At 33.2% G+C, this 17,976-nt stretch overlaps 6 protein-coding genes across 6 annotated transcripts; 3 read left to right on the top strand and 3 right to left on the bottom strand. All coding sequences in view use genetic code 12, as the record gives it.

Moving 5' to 3' along the window:
• Window positions 1-3,322: 3,322 nt before the first annotated feature.
• Window positions 3,323-3,910, bottom strand: J8A68_006064 (uncharacterized protein; the record flags this gene model as incomplete). The annotated part of the gene is made up of 1 exon (XM_049410197.1): window positions 3,323-3,910. One exon carries the CDS (start codon window positions 3,908-3,910, stop codon window positions 3,323-3,325), a length of 588 nt encoding a protein of 195 aa, XP_049260672.1.
• Window positions 3,911-4,736: 826 nt separating this feature from the next.
• DUG3 (glutamine amidotransferase subunit) lies at window positions 4,737-5,906 on the top strand (the record flags this gene model as incomplete). Its single annotated transcript, XM_049410196.1, has 1 exon — window positions 4,737-5,906. The coding sequence occupies one exon, from the start codon at window positions 4,737-4,739 to the stop codon at window positions 5,904-5,906; it is 1,170 nt and encodes a 389-aa protein (XP_049260671.1).
• Window positions 5,907-6,109: 203 nt separating this feature from the next.
• Window positions 6,110-9,082, bottom strand: J8A68_006062 (uncharacterized protein; the record flags this gene model as incomplete). Its single annotated transcript, XM_049410195.1, has 1 exon — window positions 6,110-9,082. One exon carries the CDS (start codon window positions 9,080-9,082, stop codon window positions 6,110-6,112), a length of 2,973 nt encoding a protein of 990 aa, XP_049260670.1.
• Window positions 9,083-9,791: 709 nt separating this feature from the next.
• J8A68_006061 (mitochondrial 54S ribosomal protein bL21m) lies at window positions 9,792-10,283 on the top strand (the record flags this gene model as incomplete). The annotated part of the gene is made up of 1 exon (XM_049410194.1): window positions 9,792-10,283. One exon carries the CDS (start codon window positions 9,792-9,794, stop codon window positions 10,281-10,283), a length of 492 nt encoding a protein of 163 aa, XP_049260669.1.
• An 83-nt stretch (window positions 10,284-10,366) lies between these two features.
• On the bottom strand, window positions 10,367-15,649 carry BCK1 (mitogen-activated protein kinase kinase kinase; the record flags this gene model as incomplete). Its single annotated transcript, XM_049410193.1, has 1 exon — window positions 10,367-15,649. One exon carries the CDS (start codon window positions 15,647-15,649, stop codon window positions 10,367-10,369), a length of 5,283 nt encoding a protein of 1,760 aa, XP_049260668.1.
• A 1,226-nt stretch (window positions 15,650-16,875) lies between these two features.
• On the top strand, window positions 16,876-17,421 carry J8A68_006059 (Hsp20/alpha crystallin family protein; the record flags this gene model as incomplete). Its single annotated transcript, XM_049410191.1, has 1 exon — window positions 16,876-17,421. The coding sequence occupies one exon, from the start codon at window positions 16,876-16,878 to the stop codon at window positions 17,419-17,421; it is 546 nt and encodes a 181-aa protein (XP_049260667.1).
• Between the last annotated feature and the right edge of the window lie 555 nt (window positions 17,422-17,976).

The raw sequence follows: 17,976 nt of genomic DNA, 5'->3' as shown, positions 1-17,976 counted from the left end.
CCAATGTATGATACACTGACAAGCATCCTAATGGATGTTTATTTTGATCATTAAAGTTTATCCAAAAAGTGATATTCACGTGCCACGCCTTGCCCGCCCAATTCGTTAAAACTTTTTTCTTCACTTTGCTTCAATTTGGCGTAGTTGATTCAAACTTTCACCGCAAATTTTGTCGATTTTTTTTGCCATTTTGGGATCTCATGTTCAATTCCGAGTATGATAATTAAGATTTTTTTGTGGTTATTGGTGATATTCAAGTTAAGGTTCTCAAGCAACTGCTACAAAAGTAGGTTTAGATAATGAAAATAATGTAGACACCCCAAATTAATCCAAACCAAGTGCATCTAAAATAATATACAAATCTGATGTTAGCTGAACGACTTGCTTCTCACCACCAAAGCTTTAGAAAGTACTCCCGCCCCACCTACTATATTTGCAAATGATGCCAATGTAAACAAGATAATCATTCATGTCTCTTGAAGTTTGTAGGTGGTGAGTAACATCCTCGAGAACCAGATATTAAAGTTGATAAAGTTGAGGTAAATAAAACTGGTGGTTAAATGTCGGTCTTTTGAGATCCACTGGGTAAATGCATTTCTTCCACTTAGCCAAATGGCGTGTCGCCCTGCACTCGGCTCAAGGGTACCTTCTGTGCTTACACATTGTTTAGATTTCATTCAGTTATAGATATTATTTATATATTTGTATTTCTATGAGGATAAAAATTTTGCAACCATTTGCAAAGCCGCACTTTTCTCAGAAATACTAAACTTAACTTACATCCTACAAAGAGAGTTTTACCTGTTTGTCACAATGAATAGGAATATATATGGGTATGCATCGGTAAATTTAGTTTCTTTACCTTACCCTTGATCAAGAATATACAGTTTAACTTGGGAGTTATAAAGACTGTTCTCTATAAAGCTCCATGGCTGCCTCCGTAATGATCGTCTTCAATACCTTCCGAGCTTGCTCCGTTGCGAGTAAATCATTGTCAGTTTCCGAAACATATCTGAGAATCCTAAAAACTGATTCCCGGTATCTTTTGGGAAATATCACCTTATTCGTTTCAGAAGTCCCTAGAATTAAATCATGTAGTAACACAATAGCAGTTCTCCTCATAATCAAAAGAGTAGGCAGTTTAGTAAAGTTTTGTTTAATGTGTGTAGTCTTCGGCTGAGGGTTTCTATAATATGACCAACTGTTTTGCAACCAAATTTTTCGCAGAGAGATCCTCTTAGTCAAATAATACAGCAAATATAAAATAAAGAGGAAGAATGCCGATTCCCAAATTTATTCAAGGGATAGTTTGGTAAGGTACTGGGCGTTCTATCAAATAATTAAATGGGCTACGCTTATCTTGTGCAAAATTTGATCTAAAGTATGACCTTTCGGAATAATTTATTTACGTATGGTCACTGAATACAATGGCATTTGACACTAGCCATAAACAATTACAAGACCACAGCTGACTCTAGAGGAGCTCTCATGTTTTAAAGCGTCATCTATTTCGTACCTGATTTACCGAAACTACTTACTTGCTTGTAATAGCCACATCTCAAAACGCTAACCAATTTAGCTTATTTAAGAATTCAGCCCGTGTATTAGTTCAGATTTTAATTTCCATTCCTCATATTTATTATCTCCTGACTTTTCATTTATATGATTTAAAAATTTCAAATTTATTACTGATTCTCCTCTCTCGTCTAGATGGAGAAGTTACTTCCGAAATGTAAATATATTCTATCAGTTATCGTAAATTAATTAATTATTGAAAAATTATGATCTAAAATTATTCAAGTCACCTGTTTTATTATTTCTTCTTTACCCCGGGATTCATTTATTACAAAAAATTAATTAAATTACCCCAGAAAATCTTTGAATGACTCGAAAACCTACAGATCATGAAAATAAAGTTTTATCCAATAGAATAAATCGGCTTAGTAAATATAGATAAGCGAAATACCCTACAAGATTATATCAGACCACATTTGCATCTCTTCCAAAGAAAACAAAAACCAACTCACATCCATTCATTCCCACTAAGACATATAAGCCTCGTTTTGCATCTTTGGTCATGTAAACTGATTTCTTCAACCGCAGGGTCAAAATGATTTGTAACCGGAATAAGAATTGTAAAAACTGGGGTAAAACGACATTTCTTCAAACAAGGTTTGAATCCCTGATTTAAACATCCTTTAAGGTTTTCGTAAACCTACACTAGTCCGAGGAAATCTTTATGCACACTAATTTCTTCATATATAAATAGGATTGGTAGCGCACTGGATCGACATTTGAAGATATGGGATTGGACCTATTTGTCGGACAAGATTTGGAATTTGGATGAAGTCCATGGACTATCCAATATAAATAGGATTATGATTACAAACGCCTTCTTCGGAAAGAATAGCATCTTTGCAATCTTAAATGAAAGATAAATAGATCTTTGTTGGTGTTATAGCTGTTATCAATGGACCCTGGAACTGCGTTATTGGCATTGACATTGTATGGATGTGAGATACGAGAATTGCCTGACATACGCATCTCAAGATTGACATACACATGGATAACAGGTCGAAGGAACTTGGTAGAGAAATGGGTTGCTGTACTACAAGTAGATATACTGCCTTGCTGAATTTTGTAAAAACAAAATCAAGAATTTGATGTTGGCTTAGGAAAAACCTCGGGTGAACTTCCAAAAACGTTACAGGGGAATGTATAATTGAAAAAACAAAGTGCTTTTTTATCTGAAAAGGGGGTTGTCGAGCAATCAATTAAAACATGAATGCATATTTTTGTCATCCTTTAAAATCAATTGATCAAATCGGATCAATCTTGAGAAATTAGCTACAGGGTTAAGTACAATCTAAAATATAAAACTTAAATGAAAATACTAAATAAATAACTAAATAAAACAAAGGTTACTGGAACCCTTAACTTAAGAACTGAAAATTATATGTAAAAAAATTCATGCAAATATATAATAGTAATATGGATCGTTAAAAACTATCATCATCATCATCATCATCATCTCTTACCCGAGAAACTGCTTTACCTTCTTCTCATTCATTCTCTCTCATCTAATCACAACCAATGAAAAATCAAGAACCACCTATTGTTTCTTAAAAGTGAACACAAAATCTAAACAATCTAACATAATTACACAAAACTTAAAATTTTCTCGGAGCCAAATGCTTGACTTGAGTCAACTGATGATTTCGGTAATTAAAATACGTTCCATTTAATGAATCACAAAAAAACTGTAAACGGTTAACTAAATTTTTCCACGGAGTGATTATTTCCGGCGCCTTTATGGACAGGTCTAAGCAGGTGTAGTAGCATGTTGATGTTGTTGAGGATATTGTTGATGTTGTTCATGTGAATGACTTGGTAAATATTTTTCTAATAATTTTCTTAATGCCACTTCATCAGTAGCAATTAAATTTTGATCCCAATCAATTACTAATGGAGCTTTAAATACTTCTGAAGGTAAGACATCTCTTTGAGTATCACCTAATTCTTGTATACTATTAAATGTATCATGAATCATTTCATATTCTTCTGGAGTAAAAATCTTATCATGGAAATCAATTCCTTTAATTGTAACTGAATGTCCCAGAGATTCATAATAATGTTTTCTTCGATCAGATAAAAATGGATAACATTTATGTAAACTGGTTTTTGAATGATTATCTTTAAGACATTGATTTACAAATATTAAATATTGATCATATGTTGGCATTTTATCTTTCATTACATCAATTTCAAATTGTGGTTGTTCAGGTAATTGAATTTGTTTATTATAAGCTAATCTTAATAAATTATATAATTTATTAGATAATGGTAATTTAGCATTATGAAATATAGAAATAGTAGCTGGTTGACTTTGTAATGTTTTAAAGAGTGACATCTTTAGCTGTTGTTAATATAATTGTTATAGTATAAAGTATAAAGTATAAAAGAAAAAGAGATAAAAGTTTTTATAAGAAAAAAGGAAAGTAAAGAAATTTTATCAAATATTTATAGTTGAGGAACCAAAGAGAGATAGAGAAATGTCGGAGAGATTTACCTATGTATTTGAGGGTAAGTAAGTATGAAGATGACTCTCTTTTAAACTTTCTTCCTCGGAAAATAAAAGAATTGGATGATTAATCATTTAGTTTAAAAAATATTTTATTTTTTGGAGAATTGGTTTGTTAACAGTTTGTTAATAATCCCGGGAGTCACGGTGGCATCTAAAAAAAAAATGTCTCTGTCCTGTAATATTACGTACAATTTGCCTCTCTACCATTAGTGTAACTGAAAAAATGATTCCTTCATGTTTTTTTTTTTCAGAAGCCACTTTAAAGCAACGGAGATATATCACCGTTGAAACAAATCATTAAATTGTACAAATATCGGAAACAAGGAAATCCATTTATCCCGGCCATTAACTACCGTTCTTATTCTCTCTTGTTTTCCGTTTGAATGACTCCCTTACCTTCTTATCTTTTGACTTCTTCTTCTTCTTCTAATTTCACTTCCTTTCTCCCTGTCTTGAATGACACTGTTAAAAGAAAGAATTATATTCATAATTTTTTTAATCCTGATTACATAATCAAAAGAATTTACATATTTCACGTGACTAGTGCCAACCATCAAGTCACACCGATATTTATTCAAATATCAAGATCTAATCTTTACTTTACTCTTGTAATTAATCCCTACCCCCCTTATACCCTGAAACTAATTAGAATATGTGTCGATTTATGATCTATAAAGGAAAGGACCCAATGGTTCTTTCCGATCTTTTAACAAAACCAGCTCATTCAATAATTAATCAATCATTTGATTCTCGATTAAGATTAGATATGAGAAATCCTATAAATGGAGATGGATTTGGTGTTGGATATTATACTGATAAAAACTTACCTTGTATATTCAAAGCAATAACACCTGCTTGGAATAATGTTAATTTAAATAACTTATCACAATGTACTCAATCACATCTTGTTTTTGGACATGTTAGAGCTTCAACTCAAGGGGTTTTATCTGAAAGTAATTGTCATCCATTTTCATTTGGTAAAATAATGTTTATGCATAATGGTGGTATATCAAGTTTTAATTTAATTAAAAAGAAATTGATTAATCATATTGAAGATGAATTTTTCATCTATATTCAAGGTTCAACTGATTCAGAATGTTGTTTTGCCTTGTTTTTAGATACGTTATATAAAATGGGATATAATCCAAATGATTTAAATTTACAAATCTCCCATTCAATATTAAAACAAGCCCTTTTAACCACAATTGAATTAATTAAAAATTGGCAATGTGAAATCACTCAAGAACCTTCGTTATTAAATTTTGCAGTCACAGATGGTGAATCAATAGTGGTAAGTCGTTATATTACTTCTAGAACCGATGAAGCAGCTTCATTACATTTTAGTACCGGGTCAAAATTCTTTGAATATCAACCGGGTTTATTCAAAATGGAAAGGTTAAATCGATCACAAGATGTTATATTTGTTGCTAGTGAACCATTGACTTTTGAAAGAGGCGATTGGATTTGTGTTCCGACAAATACTATAATAACAATCACTTCCAAAAATACCGTGTTAATGCACCCGATTAGAGATGAATTTTATGATGATGAAGGGACAATTGAAAGATCTTCTGGGTTGGCCATGCGGAAAGGGTTAATAGGCGGAGTTCCAACAATGGCTGATAATAACAACAACGGCAGTGATGAAGATTTACCAATTCATATCCATCATCCTTCAAATGGTGATCTTATTGATAATGAATCTATCGATGAAGTGGATTCTTCAATTGCAGAAGTCCCCCCCTTAGCACGAGAAGGAAGGAAATCAATCGTCTCGGATCTAGATAGAAGACGAACAAATGATGGAGAATCAGTTTATTGAGTTAGTTATATAACTTTACATTTTCAATAATAGACGTTTGCAATAGCCTGGTTTCTCTATCTCTAAGAATGTTTTCGTATTTATTTTATTTTATAAAAAAGATTGTAATATATGCATAGAAATATTATAAAAGGAAATTGTATTGTAATTTACATGTCATCATAAAGAAGTCGTATTAAATGAATCACACACACATGTTAAATTTAACCTTTACTTGCAGCTCTAGTTAATTTAACCCTTTTGCTTCCTGCCTCTTCATCAAATGCTAAAAGTTCGTCCTCTTCTTCCTCTTCCATATCTCTTTCCCCTCCAGAGTCTGAATCTTCACTAGATAAATCATCATCATCATCTTCTTCATCATGACCACCTTTGAGATCATCACGATGAAGTCTCACAGGACCAGAATTTATTAAAGATCCAGTTGAATCATACAACGGATGTGATTTCTTATATGACAATCCATCATCATTTGGATCAATATATTCATCATCATCATCATTAGCTTCAAACTCTAAATGAGAAACAGGATTACCGATGTGTTCTCGTGTATTTGTAACATCCTCTATAATTATATCATCATCATCACTTGAAGTTTCTAATTCATCGTCATCATCGCCATCATTTTCCCCATGAACAACTTTACCAGCATTTCCACTTCCACTCAAAGCATGATGATGAGAACTAGTTGTTGCTGCTGTTGGACTGGATAATTGCTGAGACATATAGTTTGAGAAATGGTCATCATCATCTGAACCAGATTCATCGCTGTCTAATAAATATTTCTTCTTGGAACCGGTGGTGGTGGTAGCAGTAGTGTTTTGTAGTTGCACTTCCCGTTCTTCTTCTTCGTCCTCATCATCATCTTCGTCCTGTCCTGCAAAAAGGTTTTCAAAATCGCCGGTATTGGCCGACGAGTTAAAATTGTCTATTTTAAGTTCACCAATCAATTCCCCCAATCCTTCATCAAATGTATTACTTTCATCTTCATCTTCATCCTCCAGAGGTTCATCATTACCTCCTAATATAGCATTGTATTTTTCTCGAGTATCATACAATACATTACTTACATAATCTTCCCAAACTTCTTGATCAACTTTTACATCAATCAATTCACTTAATGAATTGGCAGGATATAATTGAATAAACTTAACAACTTCTTCGGCAATCAAAGTTAAATGTCCCATAAATCCTAATCTTAATCCATTATGGCTCAATTCATAATCAGTACATAATTTTTGTCCTTCAATGATTTTATTGGTAATATCTCCAGAATCAAATAAATCAATTGCTAAATATTTATTAAATCCAATATCCATTGATCCATTTAATACTTGTTGTACAATATCAAATACAACATTATGCAAGAAATTATTCCAGGGAAATCGGAAAAACATAGTTAGGATATTTGAAATGATTTGAGTATCAAATAATGCAATCTTTAAGAAATCTCCAACAACTGGATTTGATCTAATTTGCTCTTCAGTTAAATTTGAATTAGCATGAGGAGCATCTTCATCTTCTATAGTTGTTTCATCAGGTCTGATAGAATCATCTTGATCATTATTAAATTCCTCAATTGTATCATTAAAATTATCTTCTGATTTGGTGGTTGACTTATCCTTTTTATTTTCATCATCAGGTAAGACCATGATTTCATTATATTTAAAACTTATTGGATCATATTCTTTCATTCTTAATCTCAACTCATCACGTTCTTTAACAATATCAAAACCTCGATTATCATTCAAAAGTGCCATATTTGAACAATGCAATAATTCAGCAATTAATTCACAAATTTTAAATCTTTCAAATCCTAATGGTTCAATTTCTCCAAATGGAGTTCTTAATTTTGAATCAAGATCTTCTTTAATTAAGATTTTATTGAATTCATTTATCCTTTCACCAAATACTCGTAATAAATGTCCTAAATATATTGGATCTCTACCGGTTGGAGGATGACTTTCCAACGTTACATATAGCACTGGTAATATATCATAATCGGAATTATTCTTACGGATAATTTCTATTATTATACCAACACCGTTAGCTAATGCATAACCCCCCTTTAACATGATATCACATAAACGAGTCATTTGAGGTAATGAAACTAATTCTCTAGTTAATTCATTAGGACCAATGGTAGAATTATCAGTTGTGGAATTGGCAGAAATTGTAATAAGGGCTTTCAAGAAATCAGCAGCAGAACTTTGTCGAACCAATAACATGTCATAATCCTCTTCTTCGCCTTCTTCTTCTTGTTCTTCCTTTTCGTTTTCATTTTTTGACTTATGCACAAGGTCCTTGGTCTTTTCATCAACATCTAACGCATTGATTAAATGAGTTATCAAATCTTGATTCTGTAAATAATGTATTATACCAGTAGAACTATCGGGTTTGTCAGTTGAAATTAATTTCAATAAAAAATCCATCAAAGGAGGATTTGATAAATGATTCATGAATTTCTCAACCAAATTAGATTGATTATCAACTAAATAACTAATCATTTCGTCACATTTCATATCTAATAAATGCTCCATTATTTTCATGAAGAATGTTGATAAACTAATAGATAAAGGTTCTTTGGCATTTAGTATTGACCATAATTTATTCAAATTATCGATTGATTCCATAACTGTATCAGTTAATGACCAGACATCCGCACTCAATATTTCGGCTGCGATAGTTGCTCTTCTATTAGCTCGATCTTCGGGACTTTCTTCTTCCTCTTCTTCCTCTTCGTCTTCTTCTTCCTTTTCATCTTCGTAATCATCATCGTCATCATCTAACTCTTTCTTGTCTTTTTCAACTTCGTCCGAATCATCATGGGTGGTTTCCTTCTTGTCAGATTCATCAGATCCATGAGGGGTTTCTTTTGAGGTTTCTTCTTTATCTTTCTCAAGTAATTCTTCTCCTTCATTAATAACTAAATCTACTAACATACTCAATACATTCTCTTCACGTAAAAACTCCAATAACATCGGGTTATTTGATAATAATTCTTGTAATAAGTCATTTTCATCCAATAATTTCAACAAGACATCATATGAAGAAGTAGAAGATTGACTTCCTGAAGAAGTATCTCCCAGTTCTTGGTTGATAGCATGGTTTTCTAAAAGGGTGGATATATTCGAAAGTGATGTGAAACCATTACTAAATTTCCAGAATGAGCCTGACATAATGAACTATTGTTGTGGTATAAATGCAATGGAGGAAATGATAAATAATATAAAAATAAAGGAACACTAATATAATTTATAATACAAAATAAAAATGCTGTTGTAAAAAATGGAAATGGATGCTTTAATTGGACATACAACTTTTTTGTAGATCAAGGTTTACTCCCAATACTTGTGGTTGTTAGGTTTTCGATCAATGCAATTTAATAAAACGTTTCCAAAGAATGAAATGGATATCTTTTTGCTTTTCCTAAATATCAAATTTTCTTTATTGGTTCAAGTTGTTAAGATTCAATTTCCAAAATTAGAATGCAAAATTAATGAATTAAATGCTTGAGGAAGGGGGGGGGAGATTTTTCTTTCTTTTCAAAAAGGAAATGTAAAAAGAAAACACAGTCTTTCTATAATTCCAATGATAAGTTGTGTATAAGTATTGAAAAGTGTACTTAAAGTAGAGGGGGTTAAAAGGTGGGAAGTCTTGGTGTACCTGGTGGTTGTAAAAAAGGAATTTCTATTTTGGTTGGTTGGTTGTAAAAAAAAAAAAAATTTTTGATGGACAACAATATCCTGCATATAACCCAAACCAATTTAAGTCACATGACCTTAGCGTTTAAAAAAAATTTTCAATTAAATTCAATTGAACAAAAGACATTGGGTACTTATTTGCTTAATAAACTAAGCATCATATAAATATATAAGAACGTCAAACATGTTTCGTTCATCTATAGTGAGGTTAACTAAACCATCGGCATTACTTAATACAAGCCGTATGTACACGGCGTCAGCATCATCAGCTACTTCAACCCCAATCAACACCATACAATCCAAACCAGACTTGTCAGCATTAAAACTTTCTTCAAATGGTTCCAAAGATTTATACGCCATTTTCAGATTGCATAACTTACCATACCTTGTAACTAAAGGTGATAAAGTATATTTACCATATAAATTAAAGGGTGCCGATTTTGGCGATGAGTTGGATTTAAATGATGTTACTACTTTAGGTTCTCCAACTTATACTTATACTGAAAAATCAGGAATTCCACAAGAATTATTCAAATTGAGAGCTAAGATAACAGAAGTTACCAGAGAACCATTATATCTTACAGTCAAGAAGAAGCAAAGATGTAGAAGAAAGAAAACTTATGAAAATGAACATTTCCAAACAGTTTTGACCATTAGTGAATTGAAATTAAAGTAAATTACATAGGATAATAGAATATCTTGTAAATAGAAATAGTGATTCTAAAAAAATGTACATTAATATAAATACATATAACGTTATTATCGTTGAAAGTTTCGTTTACTATTAAATCTAATCTCTTCTGCCAATTTAGTCGTGTCAAAATTAAAATCATAATCTGCTGAATTAACAAATGGATCATTTAATAATTCCAGGGCAGTAGGACGTTCCCTTGGATCGATTGTAAAACATAAATTGATAAAATTCATCGCGTCTTTTGAAATCAAATGAACAATATCCTTGGGGATAGGTGGAGCTAATTTCTCTTTACCTGTTTTATAAATAACACTAATTGCAGCCTCATTTGACCAAGGTCTCTTACCAGCAAACATTTCAAGTACTACACATCCAAGTGACCAAATATCAATCTTGGCACTATATCCTTCAACCATACTATCTATAACCTCTGGTGCCATCCAAAAAATAGTCCCTTGCATCGACATATTGGCATTATTGGCATAAATATCATTTGACCTCTTGGAAATACCAAAATCCGATATTTTACAAGTCCCATCAACTTCCAATAAAAGATTATCAGCTTTCAAATCACGATGAATGATATTATTACTATGCAAATACTCCAAACCAAGTAATACTTGTTTTGTTATGAATCTTACCAATGATTCTTCAAACTTCCCATATGATTTCAAACATGATGCAATTGATCCACCGGCAACATATTCCAAAAATAAACTATAAACATTATTCTTTTGTTCATATCCCAAATATTGCACGATATTTATATGATCCAAATCTTTCATCGTCTCAACTTCTTTATGTAACGCTTCAATCCCACTAGAATTAAACCTCTTATTATAAACTACCTGCTTAACGGCCAACATTTCTCCAGTAGTAACATTTAAACCCAAATATACATCACCAAACGACCCTCGTCCAATTAACTCACCCTTAATCCAAGCAAACTCTTGAAATTGTCCATTCTTGTTACGTAACTTACTCACAAATCCTCGTTCAATTTCTTTTGAAGTAACTTCAATAACTTTCTGTCCCCACATTTTGGTATTTGACCGTCCTAAACCCAATTTAATACTATTTTCACGAGATAAATTGGCAAATGTATTTGGAGGTGAAACTTGTTTTCGTTGCATAACTTTTCGACGAGCTTCATTAGCAACACCTCTAATTGTCTTCATTCTCCTACGACGAGTAGTTAAGTCCTGACCAGTGGATTCACCTTTCAAAACCACATCACCGGCCGATTCTTCTGGTGTTTCAACTGTGGGTGATTTGTTGGCATTGGAAAATGTCCGTGATATTGTCGGTTTTCTCCCGACTGTCAAAAAGGTAGATTCTGGAGAAGTTGACGCTGTTCTCACGGCAGCATCATCTTCTGGTTGTTTAGTAGGCGGTGGTGGTGGTTGTGGTGACATGTCGACAACTGGGGATATTGGAGAATCATCTATGATTGGCTTGTCAAGATTTGTATGGGGGAAATATTTCTCTAAATTGCTATAGACTTCTTCAACTGGGGGTCTAACCCGCATGTTTTTCTGACCATGAACATGTCCTGTGTTCTTGTTGTCATGTGAAGGTTTGCTATTGGTAATATCCCTCTGGATTTTAATTGGCTTTACAAAGAAGTCATCATCATCACCATCACCATTATTATTATTTTTCTCATTGTTGGGTTGTTGTACCACCGGCTTCTTCATTGACTTGACAAAAAATTCATCTTCAGGTGATGACACATTTTGATTATGCTTATTAGGATGCTTGCGGTCTTTCTCCGGCGTCAGCGATCCGGGCTTCTTCATCGACTTCACAAAGAAATCACCATCATCTTCATCATCACTATCATCATGACTCTTAGAAAAACTGTTTTGAATTGAACTATTATCCGATCCGTTACTTTTACTGGTATGTGTAGATGCAAAACTATTGGTCAGCCCTGAACGACAACGACGAAGTATAGAATCTTGCTTCTGGATCTGAGTCTTCCTATCACCCGGTGGAGGTGGTGCTGCCCGTTTTGCAATTATAGACTTATCACTACCTGAATCAACCGAACTTGTTCTGTTTAAGATTGGATCACTCTTATTCACAAACGGAGTTGAATTTGTACCTTTACCTTTTGCTATTTGCTTATGAGGTTGTTGTTGTTTTGGAGTAGGATGTGTATTCACTAATGTTCTAAGATCATCTTTCAGAGGCAGCAGGAGTGTCGTCGCAGATATCGGAGATTTCAGTTTGCTATCAGCCATTACGACAGATGATGAATAAATATTAGGGATCTGTTTGGGAGGATGTTGTTCAAAAGGTGATTTCCGTCTCTTATCGAAATCGATTTCTCTATTGCTATGACGAATTACTCGGAATGAACTGGGTGAACCATCAACAGCAGTAGCATGTGGTGATATCTGTTCTGGTTCTCTCTCCACCCGTGGATGAGGACTAGTATCAATTTGTAACAGAGGAACTCTTTGTTGAGGCGTAGCCGTCATCACTGATAATCTATTATTATTGCCAGCCAACTTTCTGTCGTTTCGAGCAGGGACCGGGAGTTGAAGCGGGAATGATGGTTGTTGACGACCTTGTGTTGATGTTGATGATGCACGGGATCTTGTTGGTTTTCGTTCTTCATGAATACTCGACATGACATCAATTTGATCTTTGAAATTCAAATAATCGACCTTGGTATCTCTAGTCGACGATAATAGATATTGTGGAGTAGGTACATATTCAAACGATTTTGAATCTGAAGATGTAGTTGACAAACTAGTAGTAGCTCCCGGGGATTTCAATTCTTGATGAATCACAAATTTGAGTAAATTATCCAGTTGCATTAATGTTTCAATCACATCATCAGGTAATGCACTTCCTTCCTTCGCGTTGAAATCAGTTAAATGAAAAGTAATTGCCCCAATATTGATTACACCTATTGCCCTTTTGATGGCCAGTTTGATATTTGCACCATTGGCAAGATCAGATTGCGTAAGTGATAGCGGTGTGAACAGTTTATTGTCCTTACTTACCAAAATGAGTTTCGATGTTTCATAGTCATCCATTTTTGGAATGTAAATTTCATCCAATATTTCCAATGGATCAGGCGATTTTCGCTTTGGACCACCAGAAGTGGTAGTACTATTAGTAGCACTAGTGATTGTAATTTCTCCCTCTCTACCATTTTCAATCAATTCATCTTCTTGTCCATATGGAGTCAACAGATCTGATCTTGATGATTTATAACTATCAAATGATTGTCTAGACTTATTCTGTTTCAGAATTTCTTGAAAATCCGGATTTGCATCTAATGGTGGAAGAACATCAATTGTTGGGAATTTTGTATCATATGGAGACATTCTCTTTGCTTGTTTTGATGCTGACAGTGATGCATGTTTTACTATTCCAGCGGCTTTATCGGTTCCATATTTCCGTAACGTACTGAAAATCCCCGATTTCTTCGGTTCACTTTTAGTAGTCGATATTGAGTTTACAGTGCCACTGCTACCACTCTTTGTGAGTGGTCGATTATCGTAATAATCCACTGACGATGGTTTTGAAATAGGTGGCTTTTTGTTGTAGGTATTTGAATAAGTATAAGGAAGTGATGAATTGGAATTGGCATTGGAAGTTTCATGGGAAGTTGATCTAGCATGCTTTCTAAAAAACAGATGATGTGAAGGAGATGGCAACATATCCTTTTTCAGAGTATCAATATACGAATACGGCCTTTGAGTCATGGTTCCTACTTGTCCTGTTGTGGCTACACCTGTGCCAACAACGCTGAAACCCTTCAGGGGATTTGCACTGGGAACCAATGTTATTGAGGATGTTGATTTATGCTTCGGATATCCGGTTGGTGTCGACTTTCTATAGTCATTCTTGTTAGCCAGCAGACAACTTAGTGGGGAACTTTGTGATTCATTAGAGTCTTTTCTCGGTTTGAGTTGTTGTTGTTGTTGTGGTAAAGTACCTCCAAAACTATCCAATTCTTGTGATGATTCTCTTCTCAATAATTCAAGAAATCGATCAATTGAATTTATTCCATCATCCAATACCAAAAATTTCCCAAATTGTTTCCAAATCATTGAACCTTTTTCAAAATTTTCCAATTCTAAAAACCTATTTCCTGATATTTCATTTCTTCTAAATGTTTCCTTCCAAGAATTATTAAATCCATTTTTATCCAACCATTTAATAACATTGGCAATATTCCATTTATGGGATGCATTTACTAATGGAGATTGTGTATTCATGGCATATCTCACAAATCGTTTATCCTTACTTGCCTTCTCTGAACTTGGGGTCGTGATTGAGTTATTTGAACCTTGTGACATTGTTGACGCATCAGACTGTTGCCTATAATGGTCTTGTGGTTCTTGATGAGCTACTATTTGGCGTGGTGGGTCCATGGATGGTGGTTCAAGATGTTCATAAGGTGGATCATTACTTTTTGCTCGATATAAAATTCCTGATTCAGTGGTCAGTTTCCTTCTTGGTGTCAACATGTCTGTAGATTTTGATTTTTCATAGTCTTTCATATTATTTGACAGCGTGTGTGAGAGACGATGTAATTCATCTGATGTTTTGATATAGTTGTAACTTCCGATTATCAGACCTACTCCTCCATGTGATGTTGATGCCGATTTTGGTGGTGATGATGGCGCCGAGTTAGATAGAAGGGTGGAGTCTCCTTCCGATGTTTCAAGAACAGGACTTATTAATGGATCTTGTCTTCTAGAAGCTGACCCATATGGGAAGAGATCGGCTCTAATAGGTGAAATAACTAAGTCTTGATCATCATGTTCTGAGAAACTGAAGTTAGAAACGTGACTAGTCTTTGCTGTTAGTGGTTCATGACTTTTAGACTTTACCACTAATTCAGTTGGTGAAAATGAAAAAAATTCATCATTTGGGGTACCATTTTGATCATTTCGTTGTTGTTTAGAGTCATCTGGTTGTGATACATGGGACAAACGTCTTGGTTGTTGATGTTGATTAAGATATTGTGGTCGCAGTAAAGGGGAATGAGGAGGATGTAATAAATCTCGCTGTTGTTGTTGTTGTTGTTGTTGTTGTTGTTGTTGTTGTTGTTGTTGTTGTTGTTGATAATGCTTGAGATCATTTAATGATGAAGGATTATGGTTGTAAGTAGCTCCCTCAGAAAAGACTCTTAATTGACTATTATTATGAGATCCTACCAGTGGTTGTAAATAAGATGTTGTACCCTCATTGCTTCCAACACTCAGTTTTGAAGTATTACTCATACTAAAAGGAAGTTTTATTCTTTGAGTATCATAACTTACTGATCTTCTCTTTGAATTATTGATATTAATTCCACCAAGTTGAGATCCACCACTCATAATTGTATCCCCACTAGAAGTTGGAGTAGGAACTGTAGGGATATTTGATAATCGATTGTACGGATGCACTTTGATTGGAATAGATGATAAATAAATAAATAAATAAATAAGTAACTGTATGAGTTTGTTTGTACAAACACAAATAAACACAAATTGGTTGTAAAAAAAAAAATCCATTCAAAACAGAAGAATAAGAAAAAAAACAAAGAGAGAGAGAAATGCCAGAAAAAAAAGGTTAAAAATAGAACTTTAATGACATCATCCATCCATCCATGCATCCATCCATCTTCTTCAATGGTATTCTGGGCAATATCAAAAGCGTTAACTATTACTAGTTGGCATATCTTCCAGCTATGAAAAACCAATCGATTAGCTTAATCATCAATATATATTGGGTAATTATTAGATTTGATGCACCTCTAAATAAACACAATCATATACATTCAAGATGACTTGGTTTTACCCTGTCACACCAATTGCAATTGAGCTAGTTATTAACTACTAGAGAACATCTCTATATAATAAGCGCTATGTCCTTCATATCCAAATACATTTTATTTGCCAAAACAACATCTCTATAATTCAATAATCAGATTGAAATAACACAGATTGAATTCCCCATGTTTTTTTACTATAGAAGAGAGTTTATCACAGACTCACAGAAATTCTTAATGAGACAGATATAATGAGAGTTAATGTTCAAAATTTACTGTTTATCAATTATCACTTCATTGAGAGAGACAAGGGTGGACACTTCCATAAATTCAGACAGAGTAGGTAAGAGTTTGTAGTCCCAGATCTCTGGGCCTAAAGTGTACAATGTAACTAACTACTTGTAGTAAGAAAAAACAACGGAGAAGAATGTAACCAATGACAATCAATTCGTAAATTATGAATAGCGGGAAATTGATCTCCTCCTGGTCTTCTAAGCCAATATTATAATATGAATGAGGAGGGGATTGGGGAGTGAATTAATAACAATAAAACAGTACAAGAGGCTAGTAGAAAATTCTAGAATGATTTAGAAAATTAAAAAAAAAAATAAGGTGATGCAAAAATTTCGCAACTTTAAAATTTCTGGGGTAAAGGCGTGAATAACCCCCTTAACTCCCCTCCACCCCCTTAGAATTTGATTAATAATATATAAATATCAAGATACATCCCATTTTGTTTTTCATTTCCAAAACTTTAAAATACACTAGCCAAGATAAATATCTCAATCAAAAATGCTTAGATATACTGCTGGAAGATCATTACCAACATTAATTAGATCATCTTATCCTACATTACGTTCATCATCCCGAGTTTTGGTTCAACCAATTAGATCATATCTCACCTGGTATACACCCCCATCAAGATTATTCCCATTATTACCTCGTGAATTTGATTATGATTGGAATATGAAGGATGATTATTTCACCACTAAGGAAGAAAAGGATAAATATCTTGTTACAATTAAAGATAAGAATCTTAATGATAAACAAGTTAAAATTGATTTTAATAAATCAGAAAATTCATTATTAATTTCAATTAACCAAAATTTAAATACAAAAGATGAATCAAAAGGTAGTGAATCAACTTTCCAAAGTAAATTTAATAGTAAATATGTATTTGATAAATCAGTTAAAGTTGATGAAATCGTGGCTGAACATGTCAATGATAATGTTATTATTACTATCCCTAAAGTAGAACCTACTCCAGAAGAAGTTGAAAAGGATGATATTGTTAATATTTCTCTTAATAAGAAGGGACCTACTGAACCATCTGAATAGGTTATGTAAAGTATTATTTATTGTATTTCTCTCTGTATATAGGATTTAATGGATTTATTGATTTGTATCTGTTCACGGTGCTACCAATTACGTTTGGTTTTTTATGCCCCCCTCGACCAAAAATTCTTCCATAGAGATATTTTGTAAGACAATTTTTCTGGGGAGACACAATACAGCCTAAAAAAATAAAGATCATTTTTTAAGGTGTAAATCTCTAACACAAATTAGTTTTGTGCGAAATTAAGAATATTAGATCATCGACTACTATGCATGGAAGAAGTGGGTATATGACTGGAATAACTGGAACCATTTAATTTATTCCTGACTTTCCATAATTTTCATTTTAGTTTCCTTAGACATTTTTATTGTTTAGTATAATTTCAAATTAAAAAGTGATGAGTAGGAGGGGTGACTGTAGTAGTAAAGAGTAAGAGTCATTTGAAAAAAAAACAAAAAAAAGACAAGTCATTCGGTAGTATAAAATTATTATTTTTATATTTGCCTAATTTTTTATTTACATGAGATCATCATTTATGTACAATGATAAATTGACTG

This window comes from Hemisphaericaspora subhashii (assembly GCF_019202705.1).
Source record: "Hemisphaericaspora subhashii strain CBS 10753 chromosome Unknown scaffold116, whole genome shotgun sequence".
NCBI lineage: Eukaryota > Fungi > Ascomycota > Pichiomycetes > Serinales > Debaryomycetaceae > Hemisphaericaspora > Hemisphaericaspora subhashii.
This window is presented reverse-complemented; position numbering and strand designations above follow the sequence as displayed.